The following is a 24,433-nucleotide window of genomic DNA, read 5'->3' as shown; positions in this document are numbered from 1 at the left end:
AAATTCTTAATTTTATAGTAATATCTTTTAAAATTACTTAAATTAAGATTTTATTCAACAAATCATATTGGGCCAAACACGACTGATCCGCACCAGCCCAACATGAAATTTGTTTATTATTCAACTATTTTTTTAAAAATATTAATTAAATATTTATTTTTATTTTTTATTTTAATATTAAAAAATAATTTTACGATATTATATTAATATTTATTTATATTAGGTTAAATAACTTTTATAATTTAAATCCAAAATTCACACTCAGTGACTCAGAGAAACGAACCCTATAATTAAAAAAAAAAAAAAACTCGTTCACGTATCCTTACTACGGAATTCATTATTATATACTATTTTAAAGAATAGTTATCAAAATCTCAATTAGAAAAATCACCAAAATCTTCTGGAAACACAAATAAAAACACCCCCAAATACATTTTACAAACAAACATATTGCACTCTTTTACAGTGGCGAATTGACGACGATCTTTAAGCTCATCGACCACCTCAAGGCGGCGGCGCACTAACTCGCACGGGACGCCGATTTTTCCAGGCGTTTCTAACCTTATTCTCCTCCGGATTAAGATTCTGCGGACGTGAATCAATTATTGCCTCGGTTTCGATTGGGATTCAGATTGTTGTGTGAGCATTGTCGCAGGTGAATACTCGCCCGGACCCCTTGTTATTTATATCATAAAATACGGTGTTGCTTTTGATTGTGTGTGCAGTTTTTTGTTGTTTGTTATTTTACATTTTTTGTGTCGATTGTTTTTTTTTTTTTTTTTGAAGAATTGGTTATTTTTATTTTTGTTTTTATTTGTTCGTGTTTGGATGGGGAGTGCTTGTTTTGTTTGTTTTGTGATTGTTAGTTGGGGGACTGATTTTGGATTTGGGATTATTGTGTGTTTTCAGGAGTTGTTGAACTGGAGTAGGTTTATTTGTCGAAATCTGAGTAATGGGGAGAAAGAAGCCGACGGTTCGCGACGAGGAGGGCGGCCCTGCGGCCGGAGGTGTTGGTGGGAAATCAAAGAAGAAGGCGTTTGTGATTGCCGACGATGAGTACTCTGTTGGAACTGAGTTATCAGAGGAAGCTGCTGTTCCCGAAGAGAAGGCTGTTGTCGGGGGTAACAACAAAAAGAAGGGTAAGAAAGGGGCTTCAAAGAAAACACAGTTGAAGGATGATGACAGTGAAATTGGGGATAATGAATTTTTGAGGGAAGAGGAAGAGCAGGAGGACGTACCAGTGGTGTTTGCAGGTAAAAAGAAGGGAAAGGGTAAAAAGAGCAGCAGTAGTGCACTTACTGGTTCTAATTTTGGGTTATTGGGAGAAGATGAAGAAGAAGAAGATGATGATGGAAGTAAAGATGATGATGACTGGGAAGATGAAGGAATAAGTGAGCCCGGGGTTATGTTTTCTGGGAAAAAGAAGCCTGGAAAGAATAAGAAGAGTGGTGGCAATTTCGCTTCTGCATTTGATTTGCTTGACGAAGTGGAAGAGAAGGAAGACAACGACGAGAGTGCCGAAGAGGAGGATGAAGTTGCATTTTCTGGGAAAAAGAAATCTTCGAAGAATAAGAAGGGTGGTGTGAACTTTTCTTCTGCATTTGACGTACTTGATGGAGAGGAAGAGAATAAGGATGGGAGTTCCAAGGAGAGCGATGAAATTGCATTTTCTGGGAAAAAGAAGCCTTCAAAGAAAAAGAAGACTGGTGGCAACTTTTCTTCTGCATTTGATGCCCTGGATGGGGAAGAAGAGAGCAGTGAAAGGAATGAGAATTCCAAGGAGGAAGATGAAGTTGTGTTTTCTGGGAAAAAGAAGCCTTCAAAAAATAAGAAGAGTGGTGCCAAAATTTCTTCTGCATTTGACTTACTTGATGGAGAAGAAGAGAATGAGGATGAGAGTGCCAAAGAAGAAGACGAGGCTGAAATATCTTTTACTGGAAAGAAGAAGAAGAAGTTATCATCAAAGGGATTGAAGAAGAGTTCTGAATATTCGGTGCTTGATGAAGAAAATGATGAGGATGCACCTGGTGATGATAAAGAGGAAGATTTGTCCGCCATTAAATTTTCAGGCAAAAAGAAGCCATCTAAAAAGAAAGTTACAAGTGTTGATACTGCAGTGGAGGATATTGAGGATGATTTTACATCCTCTGATGTTGCCAAGCCTGATCAACATCATGATGAATCTAACACTACTAAACAGATTACTCAAGATGTGCCCGGGAATTCAAAGAACAAAAAGAAGAAAAAGAAGGCTGGTAAAACTGGTCAAGGGGATGATGACATTGATCAAATTTTAGCTGAACTTGGTACTACTACACCAGCTGCTTCAAAACAAGGTCCTGCTCCAGTTGCCACTCCAGCTGTACCTCCTCAGGAAAAGCCACAGAATCAGTCTGAGCTAGAAGAGGCTGCTGGTGATAAGGAAGCTGAAGGAGGACCAGCTGAACCTGCAGCATCCAAGAAGAAGAAAAAGAAGAAGGAGAAAGAGAAAGAGAAAAAAGGAGCTGTATCAGAAGAAAAGACGGAAGAATTAAACAATGAGGCAAATGCTAAAGTAGCAGCAGGTAAAAAGGTTCCAAAGCATGTTAGGGAGATGCAAGAGAGACTTGCCAGACTTAAGGAAGCTGAAGAGAAGAAAAAGCAAGAAGAAGAGGAGAGGTTGAGAAAAGAAGAGGAGGAAAGGCATCGGCAGGAAGAATTGGAAAGGTTAGCAGAAGAGAGAAAACGGCTAAAGAAAGAAAGAGAGAAGGAAAAGCTGCAGAAGAAAAAGCAGGAGGGGAAACTTCTGACTGGGAGGCAGAAGGAAGAAGCTCGTAGGTTGGAGGCCATGAGGAAGCAAATCTTAGCTAACGCTGGGGGATTGCAGTTGCCTGCTGGAGAAGCTGCTCATGCACCTGCTAAAAAACCTATATATCAGAAGAAGAAGTCCAAACCGCAACCTCAAACTAATGGAGCAGCAACTTTAGAATCTGTTGAAAGCACAGTTTCGAATGAAAGTTGGCCAGACACTACATCAGAGTTGGATGCTCTAGAAACCGAGGAACCTGAGAAAGCTGAGAGTGTTGATGAAGTGGAGTCATTGAGTGTGAAGGAAAAAAGTGAGGTTACTGAAGAGAATGCTATTGACGATGAGGAAGATGATGAAGACTGGGATGCAAAAAGTTGGGATGATGCTGACCTGAAATTGCCTGGGAAAAGTGGTTTTGATGATGAAGAAGCTGATTCAGGGCCTGAAACTTTGCGTAACAAGGACATTAAAAACTCAAAGACTTCAACTAAAAATGGTGATGCATCTTCTGTTTCTGCCAAGCCCAGCAGTTTGATTGAAAAAGCTGAATCGCGAATTCCGCAGAAATCTGAGAATGTCAAAAAGAGAACCCCTGAGGCTGAAGTCTCTGACAAGGCGAATAAAAAAGATATTCAAGTTAAAGAGGAAACAAGAAAACCAGATGATTCTTCCAACAAGGGTGACCAGAATCTCCGTTCCCCAATATGTTGTATTATGGGCCATGTTGATGCCGGTAAAACAAAGTTACTGGACTGTATAAGACGAACCAATGTCCAAGAAGGTGAGGCTGGTGGAATTACACAACAAATTGGAGCAACCTATTTCCCCGCGGAGAACATACGTGAGAGAACAAAAGAACTAAAAGCAGATGCTAAGCTGAATGTCCCTGGTCTGTTGGTCATTGATACCCCTGGACACGAATCTTTCACGAATTTGCGCTCTCGAGGATCAGGACTGTGTGACATTGCAATTTTAGTTGTTGATATTATGCATGGGTTGGAACCACAGACAATTGAATCGTTGAATCTGTTGAAGATGAGAAATACCGAATTTATTGTTGCCATGAACAAAGTAAGTTTCCTTGTCATATGTCTTTATTAGTTACTTGATTCTCTCTTTCATTACTCATTTTGACTTTGCAGGTGGATAGACTCTATGGCTGGAAAACATGCCGCAATGCACCCATAGTGAAAGCAATGAAGCAACAAACAAAAGATGTCCAGCTAGAATTTAATACGAGGCTCACTCAGGTCATACTGATCTTTTTTGTCAACATTAATTTCTGCATTTCTGATTGGACTTAGTTTAATGCAAGTGTTTTCTGGTTATAGATTATCACACAATTCAAGGAGCAAGGGCTTAATACAGAGTTGTATTACAAGAACAAAGAAATGGGGGAGACTTTCAGCATAGTTCCCACCAGTGCTATTAGGTGACTTTATGGCTCGTTTGTTATTTCCATTTTTTTTTTACTTTTTTAATCTCTAAATAGCTATAACTTACCATAATGATGATTCTGGTGGATAGTGGTGAAGGAATCCCTGATCTGCTGCTACTGCTGGTTCAATGGGCTCAGAAGACAATGATTGAAAGGCTTACGTTTAGCGAAAAAGTGCAGGTTAGCTTTTGTTTCATCACTTTGTTAGTGATAAAGCTAATTTAATGAAGATTACCTGCTTACTCTCAGTTTCTTCTTCTAGTGTACTGTTTTGGAGGTTAAAGTCATTGAAGGACATGGGACAACAATTGATGTGGTTTTAGTAAATGGTGTGCTTCACGAAGGAGATCAAATTGTTGTGTGTGGCTTGCAGGTAAGTGTCGGCTACTGTATATTTGTTTAGATTTCTTACTAAAATACATTTTCAGACTATTTCTACTGTGTATACTTCTTCTAGGGGCCAATTGTTACCTCAATCAGAGCACTACTGACACCTCATCCAATGAAGGAGCTTCGAGTCAAGGTAAATGTTAGATCATATTAGTAGTTTATAGGCTTACATGAGAGGGTATCTGAGATTAAAGGTGAACAGTGACAGAAAACAACTCATTCAGATGATGGAGATCTGAATTCTGAAATAAAAACTGATCTTTTTCCCAGCCAAATTTCGTGCCATTGATCATGTAAATATACTTTGCCTTGGCTACATTAGTGTATGAAAATTTTATGACTTGGTGGTGAGTATAATGCTGACAAGCTTTCTTCGATCAAATCTGACAAACCCCACTAATACCTTTGGAAGCTTTGAAACTTTGTATGGATATTATTACTTAAAATCTGTTTTCTCTTCAATTTTTCTTCCGTATTGCATTAAATGAAGCATCACTGGGGAAGTGATTTCTTGAGTTATTTCTACAAAAAAATTATATTTATTATTTTCCCAGTCTTATTTATTTACTTAATTATATATATTTTAAAAAAATTTCAGGGTGCTTATATGCATCACAAGGAAATCAAAGCTGCTCAGGGTATAAAGATCACTGCGCAGGTAATCATTTTTGACATGTCCTTTTGCCTCGAAATTGAAGGCTCATTGGTCACTAGTTCCTCTCTAGACTGAATCAAGACCGCTGCATCCTAGATTGCCCTTGTGTAGCTAAATCTGTGCATCACTGATGGAGGCATGAACATAGTAGAAGCAATTATCTTGGTCTAGAAAGTCTTATTATGGAATATTTTAGACTTTGTGTAGATTTCCAATCGATTGATCATTAGATATAACCTGGAGACTAGATCTGGCAATGTCCTTGCAAGATGTTTTCTTTACAATTTCATCATCCAATTATCATACATTTTTCTGAGAGAATCACATGCATTTTTATATTGCTTCAAACACCTAGCTCTGTGATTAATATATTAGGATTAGTATTATCAAATATGTTAAAAGATGTACCAAATCCATGTACTATGTATTCTTACGGCTTACCAGAACATTGAACACTATCAAAAAGGAACTATATTTTAAAAAGTCTTGTATAATTAACTTTACATAGAATCTTAGCAATTCCATAATTGTAGAATTTAACCATATCAATGATCTTTCTCAAAATGATGTTTAACTTCTAACATATTCAATTGTGTAAAACTGCTCATTATTCGTGTATTTAAGATGGATTTGTCCTTGATAAATGTGGTACTATTGCTTATTTTGATGCAGCCATTATAACCCTCACAGTTAATTAGCTTGTGACTTATCGCCTGCTTGCCTTGCTTGGTAACTCTTTTATCCTTTTTTTAATTTTTGCAGGGCCTTGAGCATGCAATTGCAGGCACTAGTCTGCACGTTGTGAGGCCTAACGATGATTTAGAAGAAATTAAAGAGACAGCTATGGAGGACATGAATTCCGTCATGAGTAGGATTGACAAAAGTGGGGAGGGAGTTTATGTTCAAGCATCCACCCTTGGGTCATTGGAAGCTTTGCTGGAGTTCTTAAAGACTCCTGAAGTTAACATACCCGTTAGTGGTATAAGCATAGGCCCCGTACACAAAAAAGATGTGATGAAGGCTAGTGTCATGCTTGAGAAGAGAAAGGAGTACGCTACAATCTTGGCTTTTGATGTCAAAGTAACCCAAGAGTCTAGGGAACTTGCCGAGGAACTTGGCGTCAAAATTTTTATTGCCGACATCATTTATCATCTGTTTGATCAATTTAAGGCCTACATAAAAAATCTGAAGGATGAAAAGAAGAAAGAAGCTTCTGATGAAGCTGTATTTCCTTGCGTCCTCAAGATCATGCCTAACTGCGTGTTCAATAAGAAGGATCCCATTGTTTTGGGGGTGGATGTTCTTGAAGGCGTTGCAAAGGTAATTGATTTATTATCTGCACTTCAATAAGTTTCTGTTAGTAGCATTTAAGATATTGACTTGAATGTGAATGCTTTTTATGTGCCATGTACATATTTTTATGCTATATATAAAGTTTATACTTTAGAGAATTACATTCACTTAGTCAACGCCGACTGTCATTTAGTTATTCCTCTGAGGTGAAATTATGGAAGCAAGCCTAACTTTTGTATACCATAAATTATTTACTGTGATATTTTGATGTTTTTATTATGGCTGTGTGATTTTGTAGCTAAATTGATTTGATTCGCAAAGTGGAAGTATGATCTGAGGATTTACAACTCATAATGGAAATATTAGTCAGACCATTTTTGCATTTTTTAGTACATGTCTCTTGTGCAGGTTTATTGTATTCTCGACAAATGTTTCTTTCATTTGATTTACTTGTTGCTTCCGAATACATACTTGGACACTGATTTCTTTTTCCTTTTGTTAAAATCTCTTTATTCGATATCCTCTATATCTTACAGGTCGGAACTCCCATATGTGTTCCTCAAAGAGATTTCATCGAACTTGGCCGGATTGCTTCAATTGAAAACAATTACAAGCCTGTTGATTTTGCCAAAAAAGGCCATAAGGTTGCCATTAAGGTATGATAATATAGACTGCTGTCTTCCAGGGTATATTTATTAGTTTTCGACCTTAAATTACCACATGCATATTGCCGCTGTTCGATTAGACCATTTTCAGTTGCAATCAGAGTTTACAATCCGCTTAGTTTTCATCGAAAAAAAACAGACCTGAAAACCCAACCACACTATACAACTATCACTTGTTTGTTTCATTTCTCTAATCTTGCAATGTTATTTCCCACAGATAATCGGCAGCAACCCCGACGAACAGCAGAAGATGTTTGGCAGGCATTTCGAGATTGAGGATGAGCTCGTGAGCAAAATCAGCAGAACCTCACTCGATGCTCTCAAAGAATATTTTGCGGTATGTCAAAACATCCTGAATCTACATAATGTCTTACTCCCACCTTCCAACACTGCGACTAAACTTCACATCACACATTTACAGGACGATTTAACTGCCGAAGACAAGCGACTACTATTCAAATTGAAACGACTCTTCAAGATCCCTTGAGTCCTCTCGCAGGAACGGGCTTAGCAATACGCTAATTCTGAAAATCCTTCCACACTGAAATGAGCCAACACCTAAATCTTGCACGATCATCAGGTATCTTCTACTGTGGGGGAGTTTTTATGGGACAAGAAAATGTCCATTCCTCCCAGAATTTTGGTTTTGCACTTTATATATATATATATATATAATATATCGGGGAGTTTGATTCTGTTTTCGACGGTAAAATCGACTAGTGTTTTCGGAAGAACTGGGTATTCTTTTATTGAACTGCCTAACATGATGAAATGGGGGTTTTTGGAGAGTTTCATCGTTGGTTCTGAATGCTTTTGGTTTTAAACTTTGGTGCTTGCAGCCTCCTATTTGTATGTGATGGCTTAAGGACTGTATATCTATATATATATATATATATATGCATACATATATTTATTTTTTATGTGATGTTTTTATTTGGGAAAAATAAATATTTGATGTGGTATTTTAATTTAATTTTTATTTTTTGAAAAAAAATTATGTATGAAAATGGAGCTTTAAATTTGGGGATTCAAATTTCAGGGTATACTTGTTTGGAACTTTTGGAAATTTCGGATATTTTTTAAGTGACATTAAATATATTTTTTATAAAATATTATATTAAATATTAATTTTTTTATTATTAAGCTTTTCAACATTGTAAGAAGTTTTAATATTTGTAGTATTTTTTTTTTAAATAAGTATAATATTGAAGGATATAAACTAAAATTAAAGAATAGGTATTTAATTTATTGTTTTTTAAGAAAGAAATTTTATTTTAACTAAAAAAATTTAAAAATGTATGTGAAAGTATTATTCCCTTGTCCTAAAACAATAAGGAGCTGGGATGAACGTTAAGAAATAATAGTGTTATTGATAGTGGGTCTCTGTGTAATTATTGTAAAAATATTAGAGGTAATTTTATAAAAATCGGGGAATAGGTTGAAATGGCAAAATAATTATTATTTTAGAATAGAAAGAGTATAATATGTTTTAGGGAAAAAATCAATTTTAGTCCCAATATAATTAAAATTTTATCAATTTTAGTCCTAATATAAAAAATTCATCAATTTTGGTTCCTATATAATCAAAATTTATTAATTTTGGTCCAAATATAATAAAATCATTAATTTTATTCTCAATATAAACAATTTCAATCAATTTTGGTCTCATTATAAACAATTTCAATCAATTTTGGTCCTACCGTTAAAAAATTAACGGAATTGTTTACGTGGACAGGACGGAGGTGATGTGGCAGTTGACTTGGAAAGTACACGGTCATGTACAATTATATACGGCCATGTTGTTACATGGCCATGTATATTTCAGTGTATAATTATACATGGCCATGTTGTTACATGTCCATGTACAATTATAAACGGTCATGTTGTTACCGGGCTATGTATATTTCAGTGTATAGTTATACATGATCATGTTGTTACACGGCCATGTTGTTACATGACCATGTATATTTCAGTGTATAATTATACAAGGCCATGTTGTTACACAGTCATGTATAATTCTACACGACCCTGTTGTTACAGGATCACGTATATTTCAGTGTATAATTATACATGGTCATGTTGTTACACAGCCATCTACAATTATACACGGCCATGTTGTTACATGACAATGTATATTTCAGTGTATAATTATACATGACCATGTTGTTACACGACCATGTATAATTCTATACGGCCGTGTACCTTTCTGTTTCGGTCTAAAATTTTAATTTTTTGTTATATTTTTTTAATTTTTTTTTTGAATTTAGAATAGTTGATATAGTTAAAATGGAAGAAAAAAAATCAATAATAATCATAATATAAAAAAATATATCAATTTTAGTTCAAATATAAGTATTTATCGAGTATGTTCTTTTGGAAGATTTTGTTTAAAATTCTACTATTTAGCCAAAAAAAAAAAAAATTCTCTTACAACCATTCAATTAATGTATTGAAATAATAATTTTTTTTAATACTACTATAATATACAAAATTAAAAAATAATTGTGTAATGGGATGTTTGTAATTTTTTTTTTTTTTTTTTTTATGAATAATAAAATTTTAGACAAAATATTTCAAAAATATATATCTTATAAATTTTTATATTTGAATTAAAATTGATAAATTTTAATTATATTATAATTACTATTGATTTTGTCAATTTTAACTATATCAACTATTTTAAATTCAAAATAATTTTTTTTTAAAAAAAATAATAAAAAAATAAAATTTTAAACTAAAATAGAAATGTACGTGACCATATATAATTATAAACGGCCGTGTAACAACATGGCCATGTATAATTATACACGTAACAACATGGCCGTGTATAATTGTACATGGCCGTGTACTTTCCAGGTCGACTGCCACGTCACCTCCGTCATGTTCACGTCAGCAATTTCCGTTAGCTTTTTAACGGTGGGACCAAAATTGATATAATAATAATGAATTAAGATATAAATAATATTAATACATCTAAAGGTGAAACAAATATCAAAATAGACTTTTTTTTTTTTTTTTTAGCACAGTTTTTATTGAAAATATATTATTTTTTTTTATAAAATATTATATCAAAATACTATTTAAGTTAATTTCGATACGATGATAATAATATACTAATTTGACATCTTCGATATTTTTTAGATAGTAAAAAAAAAATTCAACGAAAAAAATATAAATAAATAAATAAATGATCATTTATTTAATATATATATATATAATATGTACATATTTGTTTCATGCCAAAATACTAAATTTGATATCAACATACCGAATCATCGGTATATATTAACATATCGAATACCAATTAAATAGTATATGGTAATTTTCATATACCAAAATACCTTAGTTTATAAAAAAAATTAAATTATATACTATTACTTAGTTTATAAAAAAAATTAAATTATATACTATTACCATAACAAAAAAAAGTTAATGATCTTATGTACTAAATCTTTTTGTATTTTTCCAATACAATTTATAAGGTATTTTGACATTTATATATGTTTCTACGGCTAGAAACATTCGAAAATTATTTTTGATATATAACGAAGATGATATTTTTATTTTTATGTTTTTTTTACTCCTGTGTTAATTCTTTTCATTTTTGACATATAGAATACATTGAAAGTAGAAAATAAAAAATAATTTATTTATGGATTCTCAATTTCAATCAAATAACAAAAATAAATATATTTCATTTTCTCAGTCAATAAAGCATCCCTAACAGTGATTTTAAAATAATAAAAAAAACTTTTAAAATAAATTTTATTTCCTTATACTAGTATAAGATAGTTTAAATAATGCATAAATTAATCAATTTTTTATTTTTATTTTTAATTAATCAATTAATAAATACTTTATAAAATAATAATAATAATAATAATAATAATAATAATAATAAAAAGTACTATAAAGAGAGAGAGAGCGTTCTCGGTCTCTGCTCAGTACTCGACAATGGTGTGATCTTTTTATACTGCAGGAATGAAGGCGACATCGAATGGTTCGCTTCCAATACCGGCTTCCTGTGGGAGATCGCTCCTCGTTTTCGTGCCATGGTCGTCTTTCCCGAGGTAATCCTGTTTCTGTTATGTATCTTTATTTCGCAAATTCGGATTGTGTAGGAATGAAATTTCGTACGGTTTCGTTGAATTGAAAATTTGTGCATCGCATATGTGTTTGTGGTAACATTACGCTTTCACACCCATTGGAAGAGAATATTTCCATTTTAGTTTCTTATTGATTGCAAACATACACTCAAGAAGCGGACATTGTAATGGCTGCTTGAGAGGTTATAAATAATTTCTTGTTACTGAGGAATTAGGGTAAAATTGGCAATGCTTTTGGTAAGATCAGAATGCTCTGTATTGACAGCATAGGTACTATGGAGAGTCGATGCCGTATGGCAGTAAGGAGGTGGCCTATAAGAATGTAACCACGCTAGCTCATTTAACAGCTGAGCAAGCCCTTGCTGATTTTGCTGTGTTGATCACTGACTAGAAGAGGAATTTGTCTGCCCAAGCTTGTCCTGTCGTGCTTTTTGGTGGATCATAAGGTGGAAGTATGTGCAATTCCTTTTCTGTTTTTCGGCTTTAGACTATAATTTACAGTCATTTGTTTTTTTATTTATTTTGTAAGTTTATTGCCTACATGATGAGTCTTTGACATAGTGTTGTCTGCGTGGATGAGGCTGAAGTATCCCCACATTGCGCCAGTGCTTCAATTTGAGGATGTTGTGCCTTCGGAGACATTTTACGATATTGTCTCTAATGGCTTCAGAGTATGCCTTTACTTTTGCTTGTTATATTTTTCTTAGATTTGAATAGGCTCTTCTTCTGGAGTACTGTTTGATTCTTTCCTCGGCAGCGTGAGAGTGTTAGCTGCTTTAATACTATAAAAGAATCATGGGATGCAATAGAAACCGAGGCACAGAAAAGTAATGGGCTTTCTTATTTGACTGAAGCTTTTGGTTTTTGCAGGTAAGGATGTATGAACTACATTTTCTAGTTCAAATCGTTTTCTTGAAATAAGTTCATTAGTACCTGGTTAGGAGGTTTCTTCGCTGTAGCTATCTTTGTGGAATTTGTGAATGAAGTTGAATTGGCAGGAAACTAAAGAGTGTTGATGATCTTTATGACTGGCTGGAGTCACTTATAGTTATTTGGCAATGGCAAACTATCCATACCCGTCGGACTTTCTAATGCCGTTGCCTGGAAATGAGGTTTGATTGTCTGTTTAGTTTGTTATTTGATATTCCATCATTATGACACCATTTGGTATGGGATCAAACAATATGTTTTTGTGCTTCCACCAAATATTTATGCTGACAAGTGCTTTCCAAGTTTTCGTTTTTGCTTCTAATTGCTTATAAATGTTGTGTTGTGAAGCTCCAAGCTAAAGCCTAGAGAGTAATGTACGCCCAACCACTCGGACACTGCTGGGGTTTTGCATTTAACGAAAATACTAGTGAAAATATTTGGCATGGCTACCCCTAGCGTAGATCAATCCGATCGAATTGAGTCACCAAATTACTTTTTTTGTGTGTGTGTGTGTGTGTGTTTTCATCTTCATTTCGGTACAATTAAAATAGTTACTTCTTGATTTTTATTTTTTAAAATTTTTTATTTTTATTTCTTCTTTAACCAATTTAATATGTACTAGATTGATTGGTTTCAACTATTACAACATGTTTTCTTGATTTTTTTTATATTTAAGGTTAGAAATTCATTTGATCACATAAATTATTTATTATGTTTCAAACATCTACCGTTGATATTTTTCTATTAAGGCTTTATTTGCTAACATTTTAACTATTCCATGGGATTCTTATTTTGAATTTTGAGGTTTTCGGAGGTAAGAGTAGAATGTAGAAGGATTAAGTGATGAAGCATTTTAAGTTTCCTCCAACCTTTCCAAGTGATAATTTAACAATTTTGAGTGAATGATTTAAGTGATTTTGAAAGATTTGTGAAATGGTGTTTTGGGTACATTGTTTTTTCCTTAACCATTACATAACGGGCAATGGTTTTAATAAACAATACGTTGTCTAATTGCTCACCAAAGCCTTTCCCTCGGTCAGGTATGTAGGAAGATTGATGAATTTCTCAATGGGATTGATGTCTTGAAGCGCATATTCGTTGGAGTTAGCGTTTATTACAATTACACTGGTAGAGTTGATTGCTTCGATGTGGATGATGACCCTCATGGTATGAGGGGGTGGAATTGGCAGATGTGACTTTGCTAATGTTTTCTCACTTCATGTGCACATTCTTGTATAACTTAAAAGTAATTGTTTGCTTAAATTTGTAGGCCTGCACCGAGATGGTAATGCCTATGTCTAGTAGCAGGAATGGTAGCATGTTTCCAACATACGACTATAACTACTCTTCCATGGTAGAGTGGTGTTTTGAGAGTTATCATGTCAAGCCCAGACCTAACTGGATAACTACTGAATTTGGTGGACATGTATGTGCATATATATATATATATGTATGTATATAATTATATGTGCTCTTCTAATGTGATTTTCCTTGTTAGCCAACATACCAGTGAATAGAGAAAATGACAAATTTCAAACACAAGGATTATATTGTTACTTTTTTAAGTACTATAGGCTATAGTGTCACACGAGGGACTTCAAAAGTGATTAACTCTTTTTTTTTTTTTCTTTCAATTTTTTCAATAATAAAGGGATTCAAGAAATTCCTTGGAAACTTTGGAAGCAATATCATTTTCTCCAATGGGCTATTGGACTCCTAGAGCGGCGGCAGGTAAAATCTTTGTTGTTTATCTGTGTATGTATAATAGTCATCGACTACTGATTCTTGATAAAACTGATGATATTGTTGCAGTGTTTTGGAGTATGTATCCGAAACCATTGTAGCTCTTGTAACATAAAAAGGTAACTGCACTAGAACCATATTTCAATCTTTGCTGCCCTAATTAAACATCATTATTTTGCTTTTACCGTTGTTTCAATAAATATTATGCAATAAAATAAATCTTCTGGTGAAATAGGAGTTTGAGAGGTGTCTTATTTCCATGCTTTTATGCATGTAGAGTTCAGTGGTGTATTTGAGTGTAATTATAAGTTTACACAGATGAACTTAGTAGTTTGGGTAGTTAGCAAGTGAGCTACTAACATTAAGGAGAGATTACGAGAGTTCAACATTTACGTCGTGTTGAAAGTTAAGTGTCAGCATGTATGGTGTTTAATTATGTGCAAATTACATTCATATTATTGTCTTGGTTGGTTGGTAGGTGCCCATCACTTGGATTTGCAACCGGAAACTACCGAGGATCCCAACTGGCTGTTGGAGCATAGGCCCGTCGAAGTCAAGTTGATTCTTCAGCATATCAGTAGATTCAAATTTTAAGGTATGTTGCTTCTATAATTTGAGAAAGTAGACATCATATTTAGCAAAAAAAAAATGTGGCAATTTCAGGCTGATGTTACTCACTCCGACACGCAAAAAATAAGTGCATTTTTTGCGAGGGACAGAGTAATATCTTTTGGTTTGTCTTTGGTTGTTTTAAAATTCAAGCCTAATAGGCCCGGCCTGATTCTGGATTGGGCTTGAAAACCCAAACCAAGGCATGATCCGGTTTCAAATTATACCGGGCCAGGCCAGCCCACATTTTTTATATTAAGTTTTAATTAAATTTTGTGTTTTTTTTTTTTTTAACTAGAAAATAAGTTATATTAGTCTAAATTGACATACTTAGGAAAAAATATGTTTATTGATAATTAAGAATTTAAAAAAAATTAATGCATACAAGTCCCGGGACATAAACACGATTCTATTACTATATGCAAGAAGCTAGAATAAATGCAAAACATACATGTAAATGAAAAAGAATGAAATACTCCCTATTATATGTTCGGTGGATCATCCGACCATTCTCTCTCGTATGCATCTAAGAAGATTTCAAATAGATATTAATATATGTGCATAGGAAACAACAAAATTATATTAAAACCATTTATTTGAAATCGAGATCGAAGGATCTTTGCGGATACTCTAATCTCCCTATAAGCTTTACCTACAAACTAAAAACACTAAAAGATAAGTTAGTATAAAATTTAGAAATAAAATTAATGCATAGATGTCCCGAGATGTAAAAATAAATCTATTTTTATATACATAACGCTAAAATTAATGCATGCATGTCCCGGGACGTAAAAATAAATCTATTTCTATATGCATAATGCTAAATTAAATTAAATGCATAAATGTAAAAGGGAATAGACGAATTACTCCCTATGATCTATTCGGTCGTCCGATCATCCGGCCACTTCCTCTCGTATGCATCTAAAAAGATTTAGAATAGATATTAATATATATGTATAGGAAACAACAAAATAATATTAAAATCACTTACCTTGGATTTGAAATCGAGATCGAAGGATCTTTGTGGATCCCCTCGTCTCCACATAAGCTTTACCTACAAATTAAAAACACTTAAAAAAATAAGTTAGTATAAAATATAGAAACAAAATGAATGCATGCATGTCCCGGGACCGACGTAAAAATAAATCTATTTCTATATGCATAATGCTAAATTAAATTAAATGCATAAATGTAAAAGGAAAGGGACGAATTACTCCCTATGATCTATTCGGTCGTCCGATCATCCGGCCACTCCCTCTTGTATGCATCTAAAAAGATTTAGAATAGATATTAGTATATATGTATAGGAAACAACAAAATAATATTAAAATCACTTACCTTGGATTTTAAATCGAGATCGAAGGATCTTTGCGGATCCCCTCGTCTCCGATAAGCTTTACCTAGAAAATAAAAACACTTAAAAAATAAGTTAGTATAAAATTTTGGAACAAAATTAATGCATGCATGTCCCGGGACGGACGTAAAAATAAATCTATTTCTATATACATAATGTTAAATTAAATTAAATGCATAAATGTAAAAGAAAATGGACGAATTACTCCCTATGATGTATTCGGTCGTCCGATCATCCGACCCTCCCTCTCGTATGCATCTAAAAATATTTAGAATAGATATTAGTATATGTATGCATAGGAAAAAATAAAAAAAATTTAAAACCATTTACCTTGGGTTTGAAATAGGGTTCGAATTATATTTGCGGCTCATCTCATCCCCCGTAGCTTTACCTACAAAATAAAAACACTTAAAAAATAAGTTAGTATAAAATTTAGGAACAAAATGAATGCATGCAAGTCCCGGGATATGCAAGAAAATAAAATAAATGGAAAGCGTAAATTAAGAGAAAAAGTAGGAGATACTCCCTATTATGGGATATCCTTCGAGTTCGAAGGATATTCGCCGATCCTCTCGTCTCCCATAAGCTTTACCTACAAAATAAAAACACTCAAACAAACAAGTTAATATAAAATTTAGGAACAAAATGAATGCATGCAAGTCCCGGGATATGCAAGAAAAAAAATAAATGGAAAGCGTAAATTAAAAGAAAAAGTAGGAGATACTCCCTATTATGGGATATCCTTCGAGTTCGAAGGATATTCGCGGATCCTCTCGTCTCCCATAAGCTTTACCTACAAAATAAAAACACTCAAAACAAAAGTTAGTATAAAATTTAGTAACAAAATGAATGCATGCAAGTCCCGGGATATGCAAGAAAATAAAATAAATGGAAAGCGTAAATTAAAAGAAAAAGTAGGAGATACTCCATATTATGGGATATCCTTCGAGTTCGAAGGATATTCGCGGATCCTCTCGTCTCCCACAAGTCTTACCTAGAAAATAAAAACACTTAAAAAACAAGTTAGTATAAAATTTAGGAACAAAATTAATGCATGCAAGTCCCGGGATATGCAAGAAAATAAAATATATGAAAAGCGTAAATTAAAAGAAAAAGTAGGAGATACTCCCTATTATGGGATATCCTTCGAGTTCGAAGGATATTCGCCGATCCTCTCGTCTCCCATAAGGTTTACCTACAAAATAAAAACACTTAAAAAACAAGTTAGTATAAAATTTAGGAACAAAATTAATGCATGCAAGTCCCGGGATATGCAAGAAAATAAAATAAATGGAAAGCGTAAATTAAAAGAAAAAGTAGGAGATACTCCCTATTATGGGATATCCTTCGAGTTCGAAGGATATTCGCCGATCCTCTCGTCTCCCATAAGCTTTACCTACAAAATAAAAACACTTAAAAAACAAGTTAGTACAAAATTTAGGAACAAAATTAATGCATGCAAGTCCCGGGATATGCAAGAAAATAAAATAAATTTAAGGCGTAAATTAAAAGAAAAAGTAGGAGATACTCCCTATTATGGGATATCCTTCGAGTTCGAAGGATATTCGCCGATCCTCTCGTCTCCCATAAGCTTTACCTACAAAATAAAAACACTCAAAAAACAAGTTAGTATAAAATTTAGGAACAAAATGAATGCATGCAAGTCCCGGGATATGCAAGAAAATAAAATAAATTTAAAGCGTAAATTAAAAGAAAAGGTAGGAGACACTCCCTGTTATAGGATATCCTTCGAGTTCGAAGGATATTCGCGGATCCTCGCGTTACCTTGTGCATCTAATAGCCTAGAACATAATGAACAATAATATATCAACAAGTTGAAGAATAATAATACCGAATAACTTAAGAAATTACATGATTTCAAATGAGGTATGTATGGTCTAATTAGTCAATCAAGATAAACAAACTTTCATATTAAAATCTTGAGTAATATATTAAATCACAAAAAGAAGAGATTGAAATTCAAATTACCATTTATGGTTTCCGGAACAGCCAAAGCAGCTTCTTGATCTTAAAACAGGAAGGATCGATCGATGCAAAATGATAAGCAATCGTAAGAACTCAAACTCGCATAAGGGCAGTACATGGAGAATTAAAAGAATCAGAAATGACTCACCAAGATTGCTTCGATCGAGATCCAAGAACACTTGACCCTCGCCCTGTCCTGTAAGCAGCCCCACCCCCACCTCTTCGTAATTCATTCCTCCCCACCCCTGCCTTGCCCTGCTCCAAGGCCAACTCGTACCCCACCCCTGCCTCTTTGTAATTCATTCCTCCCCACCCCCACCCCCCCCTGCCTGCTCCAAGGCCAACTCGTACCCCACCCCCACCTCTTCGTAATTCATTCCTCCCCACCCCCACCCCTGCCCTGCCCTGCTCCAAGGCCAACTCGTACCCCACCCCCACCTCTTCGTACTCCCACACCCCACCCCTGCCCTGCTCCAAGACCAACTTGTACCCCATTGCATTGCAGCCCCTCCACCCAAATCATGAATATTTATAATGTATGGGTTAACAGCTACTTACCTTATATAATTATAATAACGGCTACTTACCTTATTTAGTTTTTTTTAAATTTATTTGAAAACTTACCTTATATAAATACAATAACGGCTACTTACCTTATTTAGCTTTTTTTAAAATTTATTTGAAAACTTATCTTATTTAATTATAATAACGGTTACTTACCTTATTTAGCTTTTTTTAAATTTATTTGAAAACTTACCTTATTTAATTATAATAACGGCTACTTACCTTATTTAGCTTTTTTAAAAATTTATTTGAAAACTTACCTTATTTAAATCTAATAACGGCTACTTACCTTATTTAGTTTTTTTTAAAATTTATTTGAAAACTTACCTTATTTAAATCTAATAACGGCTACTTACCTTATTTAAATCTAATAACGGTTACTTACTTTATTTAGTTTTTTTAAAATTTATTTGAAAACTTACCTTATTTAAAAGTTTTTAAAATTTATTTGAAAACTTACCTTATTTAATATCTCTTACCATAATTTTAAATTTTTTTAAATTTATTTGAAAACTTATCTTATTTAACTTTTTTTTAAAAATTTATTTGAAAATTTATCTTATTTAAAATCTCTTACCATAATTTTAATTTTTTTTTAAATTTATTTAAAAATTTACCTTATTTAAATCTTTTTTTAAAAATTTATTTAAAAATTTACCTTATTTAAATTTCGCATTTTACTATTGTACCCTCCTACCTAATAAAAAAATAATTTCTTTTTTTTTAATATTATATGTATATATATATTTATATTTAAATTATATTTTATTGGTTCTATAAAAATATAATATTTTATTTATCATAATTAATTTTATTTATATTTAATTATATTTTAATATTTGTAGTATTTTTTTAAAAAAAATAAGTATAATATTGAAGGATATAAACTAAAATTAAAAATAAGTATTTAATTTATTTTTTTTTAAGAAGAAATTTTATTTTAACTAAACAAATTTAAAAATGTATGTGAAAGTATTATTCCCTTGTCCTAAAACAATAAGGAGTTGGGATGAACGTTAAGAAATAATAGTGTTATTGATAGTGGGTCTCTGTGTAATTATTGTAAAAATATTAGAGGTAATTTTATAAAAAATCGGGGAATTGGTTGAAATGGCAAAATAATTATTATTTTAGAATAGAGAGAGTATAATATGTTTTAGGGAAAAAATCAATTTTAGTCCCAATATAATCAAAATTTTATCAATTTTAGTCTTAATATAAAAAATTCATCAATTTTGGTTCCTATATAACCAAAATTTATCAATTTTGGTCCAAATATAAAAAAATCATTAATTTTATTCTCAATATAAACAATTTCAATCAATTTTGGTCTCATTATAAACAATTTCAATCAATTTTGGTCCTACCGTTAAAAAATTAACGGAATTGTTTACGTGGACAGGACGGAGGTGATGTGGCAGTTGACTTGGAAAGTACACGGTCATGTACAATTATATACGACCATGTTGTTACATGGCCATATATATTTCAGTGTATAATTATACATGGTCATGTTGTTACATGTCCATGTACAATTATAAACGGTCATGTTGTTACCGGGCTATGTATATTTCAGTGTATAGTTATACATAATCATGTTGTTACATGACCATGTATATTTCAGTGTATAATTGTATAAGGCCATGTTGTTACACAGTCATGTATAATTCTACACGATCATGTTGTTACAAGGTCACGTATATTTCAGTGTATAATTATACATGGTCATGTTGTTACACAGCCATGTACAAATATACACGGTCATATTGTTACATGACCATGTATATTTCAGTGTATAATTATACATGACCATGTTGTTACACGACCATGTATAATTCTATACGGCCGTGTACTTTTCTGTTTCGGTCTAAAATTTTAATTTTTTCTTATATTTTTTATTTTATTTTTAATTTAGAATAGTTGATATAGTTAAAATGGGAAAAAAAATCAATAATAATCATAATATAATGAAAATATATCAATTTTAGTTCAAATATAAGTATTTATCGAGTATGTTCTTTTGAAAGATATTGTCTAAAATTCTACTACTATTTAAAAAAAAAATTCTCTTACAAATATCCAATTAATGTATTGAAATAATAAATTAATTTTAATACTACTATAATATACAAAATTAAAAAATAGTTGTGTAATTGTATGTTTGTAAGAGAAATTTTTTTTTTATGAATAATAAAATTTTAGACAAAACCTTTCAAAAGAATATATATTATAAATTTTTATATTTGAATTAAAATTTATAAATTTTAATTATATTATAATTATTATTGACTTTGTCCATTTTAACTATATCAACTATTTTAAATTCAAAATAATTTTTTTAAAAAAATAACAAAAAAATAAAATTTTAAACTAAAATAGAAATGTACATGGCCGTGTATAATTGTACATGGCCGTGTAACAACATGACCATGTATAATTATACACTAAAATACACATGAACAACATGGCCGTGTATAATTGTACATGGCCGTGTAACAACATGACCATGTATAATTATACACTGATATACATGGTTATGTAACAACATGGCCGTGTATAATTGTACATGGCCGTGTAACAACATGACTATGTATAATTATATACTGAAATATACATTATCATGTAACAACATGGTCGTATATAATTGTACATGACCGTGCCACGTCACATCCGTCATGTCCACATCAGCAATTTCCGTTAGTTTTTTAACGGTGAGACCAAAATTGATTGAAATTGTTTATAATAGACCAAAATTGATTGAACTTGTTTATACTGGGACTAAAATTGATGTGTTTTTTTTATATTGGGACCAAAATTGATAAATTTTAGTTTTATTGAGACCAAAATTGATGAGTTTTTTCTATATTGAAACCAAAATTGATAAATTTTAGTTATATTAGACCGATTTTTCCCCTAATAATAATAATTGTTTACAATTTATACTTACTTTTGTAACCTTTAATGATTTGCGTTCATAGCATCACCTAACAAAATAAATAAAAATAAAAATAAAACTTAAGCAACTTCTGTAAAATTTCAATAGTCAAACTACACATAACGTCGGACAAATAACCAACGGCCAAGCGATTCCCAAAACCCGATTTCAGAGATGGCGGACGGCGATCGGGTCGGAGAAATCGAGGAGGAGGAGGAAGAAGAAGCTGCGGCGCCGCTGATACCGAAGACAACGGAATCCGATTCCCCTAAGAAACGGACTCGAACAGTTAGAACGAAAGTTCCGGAGGCGGAGGTGCAGGTATACAGGAATGGGAAGGGTCCGATCGACGTATTCACGACGGCGCTGGGCGGCTGGGACCAGGACCAGCTGGAGATCAGAGAAATTCTGGAGAAGTATGGCTTCAAGTCGGTGTACGCCTTCACCCCTGGATCGGGTCGCGGCGTGCCTATCAGGTTCAATCCTCGGAACGGACGGTCGATGCTCACGTATAGAGATGGCGCCGTCGTGTATCTCGACGGGGAGCCCAAGGTAAGACCTAGAAGCAGAAATTGATGCTTATTTGCGATTATGCTCTTCATTTTTTGTTTGAGGTGAATGTTCTGTATTTGATGTGATTTCTTCGTTGAGTTAGGGATTCCAATTGATCAATCCGCCGAAAATTAGGTTAAATTGATGATAACGGGATGGAATTGGGAACTTATATAAGGTGTTTCTTAGTAAAAACAAACAAACAAAAAATAGTACCGTCTGAAGCTATTGTTGCTTTCTTGTCCTTGATCTGTTTGCATCTCCATTGATGTATGTGTTGGAGCTTCTTAGATTCAGAACTTTTGATAATTGTTTTTCATCATAATATATGCCATTGTTAGAAGAACTGAATGAATACATATAAACTGAAGCATTTTAGTATAAGCGTAAGAGTGTGATTGTTTGTGTTTATTGTGAAAGTATTTTAGGGCACAATACATTGTAATGTTTGGTTAATAATTTTGGAAAGTTGGGTAAGAAAACTGGAAACTTCGAGGCAAAATGGACATTTAACGTAGTATGAAAGCTGAAATTCGGAATGTTTATTCAACAATGGAAATGTATAGTTTGCATGAGAATGCTTTTTGTGATGCTTTTTGGTATATTAACATACACACTTTTGAAAGTTCTTGCACTTTTCATCACATTATTCATTTTTATCAAAAAAAAACATAACATTAAATATCTATTTTCTCACAAAGCATCAAATTGGATACTCAACTTTTTCTTATTCTCAAAAAATTTTAAAACTAAATAAACGTCTACCTAAATGATTCATGTAACAAAAGGAGTTGTGTGCTATGGTTCATGTACTAAGTTTTCACGGTCTGTAGGACAAACACTTTTGTGAATTCGATCCAAGTTTTTAGGGAAGCTATTTTAAAGTGCATTTTAGATCTTTAACTGCTGTAACACAAGAAGTTAGTCTGATGTAAGTTTTGATTCTTGTTTGTTGATTTCGAGTCTCCTTTGTGATGTTGAACTTGCCCGATTAAGTATTTTGGCTCCTGCTGAAACTTTGTAACTTGATCGAGAATTGTTTTGAATGTGTTTCTTTAAGGTTTGGATTTAGGTTTGAGGTTCGATAACAATAAAAATTTGATTTGAATTAGTATTTTGATGTAATATGAATATGTTTTTTTATGTGACATTTTGTGTAATATATTAAATAAAAAACAAGACTAATAGCTGTTTGATCCGATGATTTTTTGCGGGAAAATTTTTGATAAATAGGGGGATACTAAAACCAAACCTTAAATAAACAAAGCCTTTGGGTGTGTTTGTTTTGTGGGTTTTAGTTTTTGGGTTTGGATTTTTTAATAGTAAAATGTTGAATTTAAATAGTTGTTTGATATGACATAAATAGAGGTTGATGTGATATTTTGAATGTAAAATTAATTTATAGTATAATATAAAAAAGGAAAAGTAATTGCTTGATGTGATATTTTTTAGGGAAAAACAATGAATAGTAAAAACATGGGGTAAAATCTACAAAAGAACACAACCTTTGTGATTGGTTTTGGTTTTTCGGTTTATCCAGTGATTTGATGTGATATTTTGTAAGGTAAAAATATCTTTTATTTGTACGGGGAATCATAAGAATTACTCGATCATAAAAAAGTTGGAAAAATAAAATTCAAATAGAACAGTGCGGAATCGATGATGGTAATCTCACACTATTATTTTAGGCTCGATGTTAGAATAGCATCCTACTATGCTTGTAATGGTAATGGTAATGGTAATAGTAAATTTTTTACTACGCCGCCTGATATTCTTTCAAGTGACCGAGCCATTTGTGATTTATGTTTGTTTGTTTGATTGTTTTAACCAATCCGGTGTAATAAAAAAATTTATTTCTTACTTCTTCACACAAACTCGTGGTTCCCACGTGGCAGGACTCGTTGCTGAATCCCATCACGAAGATCTTAGTCGGGGTGGCAGCAATCACGGCGATGATCGTGCTGTTTACGAAAGAGGTCTCGGCCCCGGAGTGGGCGCAGAAGTTCAACTTCTCGGGCGGCTACATTCCTCCGTGGGTTCTAGCTTGCGCAGTCATTGTTTTCACTCGAATGAGGAAGAGAACCAAGACTTTTCTTGAAAACTACTTTCACTAAGAGTCGGACAATCATAATCGGTGCGCAATTCCTCTTTCGGATACGTACATGGCCGTGTTTTCAGAGTTTTGGGGTGAGTTTTTGAACTCGTATATTTGGTTTTTATAGCGTGGAAATTTGTTGCCGCTAGTTATTTTAAGTGCGGATTTGGTGTGCATAAGTCGAACGTAATAACTTTGCAAATTAGACAAAGCTAAACCATCCTGTTAGAAAGTACACTAACTGTGGATGTAACAGTTGGCGTGTATAATTGATTGCTTAAACTTGGTATAGTCTCATGTTTTGCTTTAATAAATATTTCCACTGCTAAC

The 24,433-nt window shown here is 32.9% G+C and overlaps 2 protein-coding genes and 1 pseudogene across 3 annotated transcripts; all 3 read left to right on the top strand.

Moving 5' to 3' along the window:
- Positions 1–398: 398 nt before the first annotated feature.
- LOC127248233 (eukaryotic translation initiation factor 5B-like) lies at positions 399–8,202 on the top strand. Its single transcript, XM_051270468.1, has 12 exons — positions 399–655; positions 910–3,859; positions 3,931–4,038; positions 4,120–4,220; positions 4,316–4,406; positions 4,489–4,599; positions 4,684–4,749; positions 5,215–5,274; positions 6,034–6,591; positions 7,101–7,220; positions 7,447–7,566; positions 7,651–8,202. Exons 2-12 carry the CDS (start codon positions 953–955, stop codon positions 7,714–7,716), a joined length of 4,308 nt encoding a protein of 1,435 aa, XP_051126425.1. The 5' UTR covers positions 399–655; positions 910–952; the 3' UTR covers positions 7,717–8,202.
- Positions 7,776–18,722, top strand: LOC127248251 (uncharacterized; annotated as a pseudogene).
- Positions 14,485–24,394, top strand: LOC127248331 (uncharacterized). 2 transcript variants are annotated; one of them, XM_051270617.1, is made up of 3 exons: positions 14,485–14,603; positions 21,629–22,008; positions 23,904–24,394. In XM_051270617.1, the coding sequence occupies exons 2-3, from the start codon at positions 21,631–21,633 to the stop codon at positions 24,120–24,122; spliced, it is 597 nt and encodes a 198-aa protein (XP_051126574.1). In that variant the 5' UTR covers positions 14,485–14,603; positions 21,629–21,630; the 3' UTR covers positions 24,123–24,394. The 2 variants fall into 2 exon arrangements, with proteins under 2 accessions (XP_051126574.1, XP_051126573.1); XM_051270616.1 differs by having other exon boundaries at positions 14,489–14,603; positions 21,565–22,008.
- The last annotated feature ends 39 nt before the right edge of the window (positions 24,395–24,433 follow it).

The sequence above is a fragment of the Andrographis paniculata genome, unplaced genomic scaffold (assembly GCF_009805555.1).
Source record: "Andrographis paniculata isolate CXL003 unplaced genomic scaffold, ASM980555v1 Contig33END, whole genome shotgun sequence".
NCBI classification, from domain to species: Eukaryota; Viridiplantae; Streptophyta; class Magnoliopsida; order Lamiales; family Acanthaceae; genus Andrographis; species Andrographis paniculata.
This window is presented reverse-complemented; position numbering and strand designations above follow the sequence as displayed.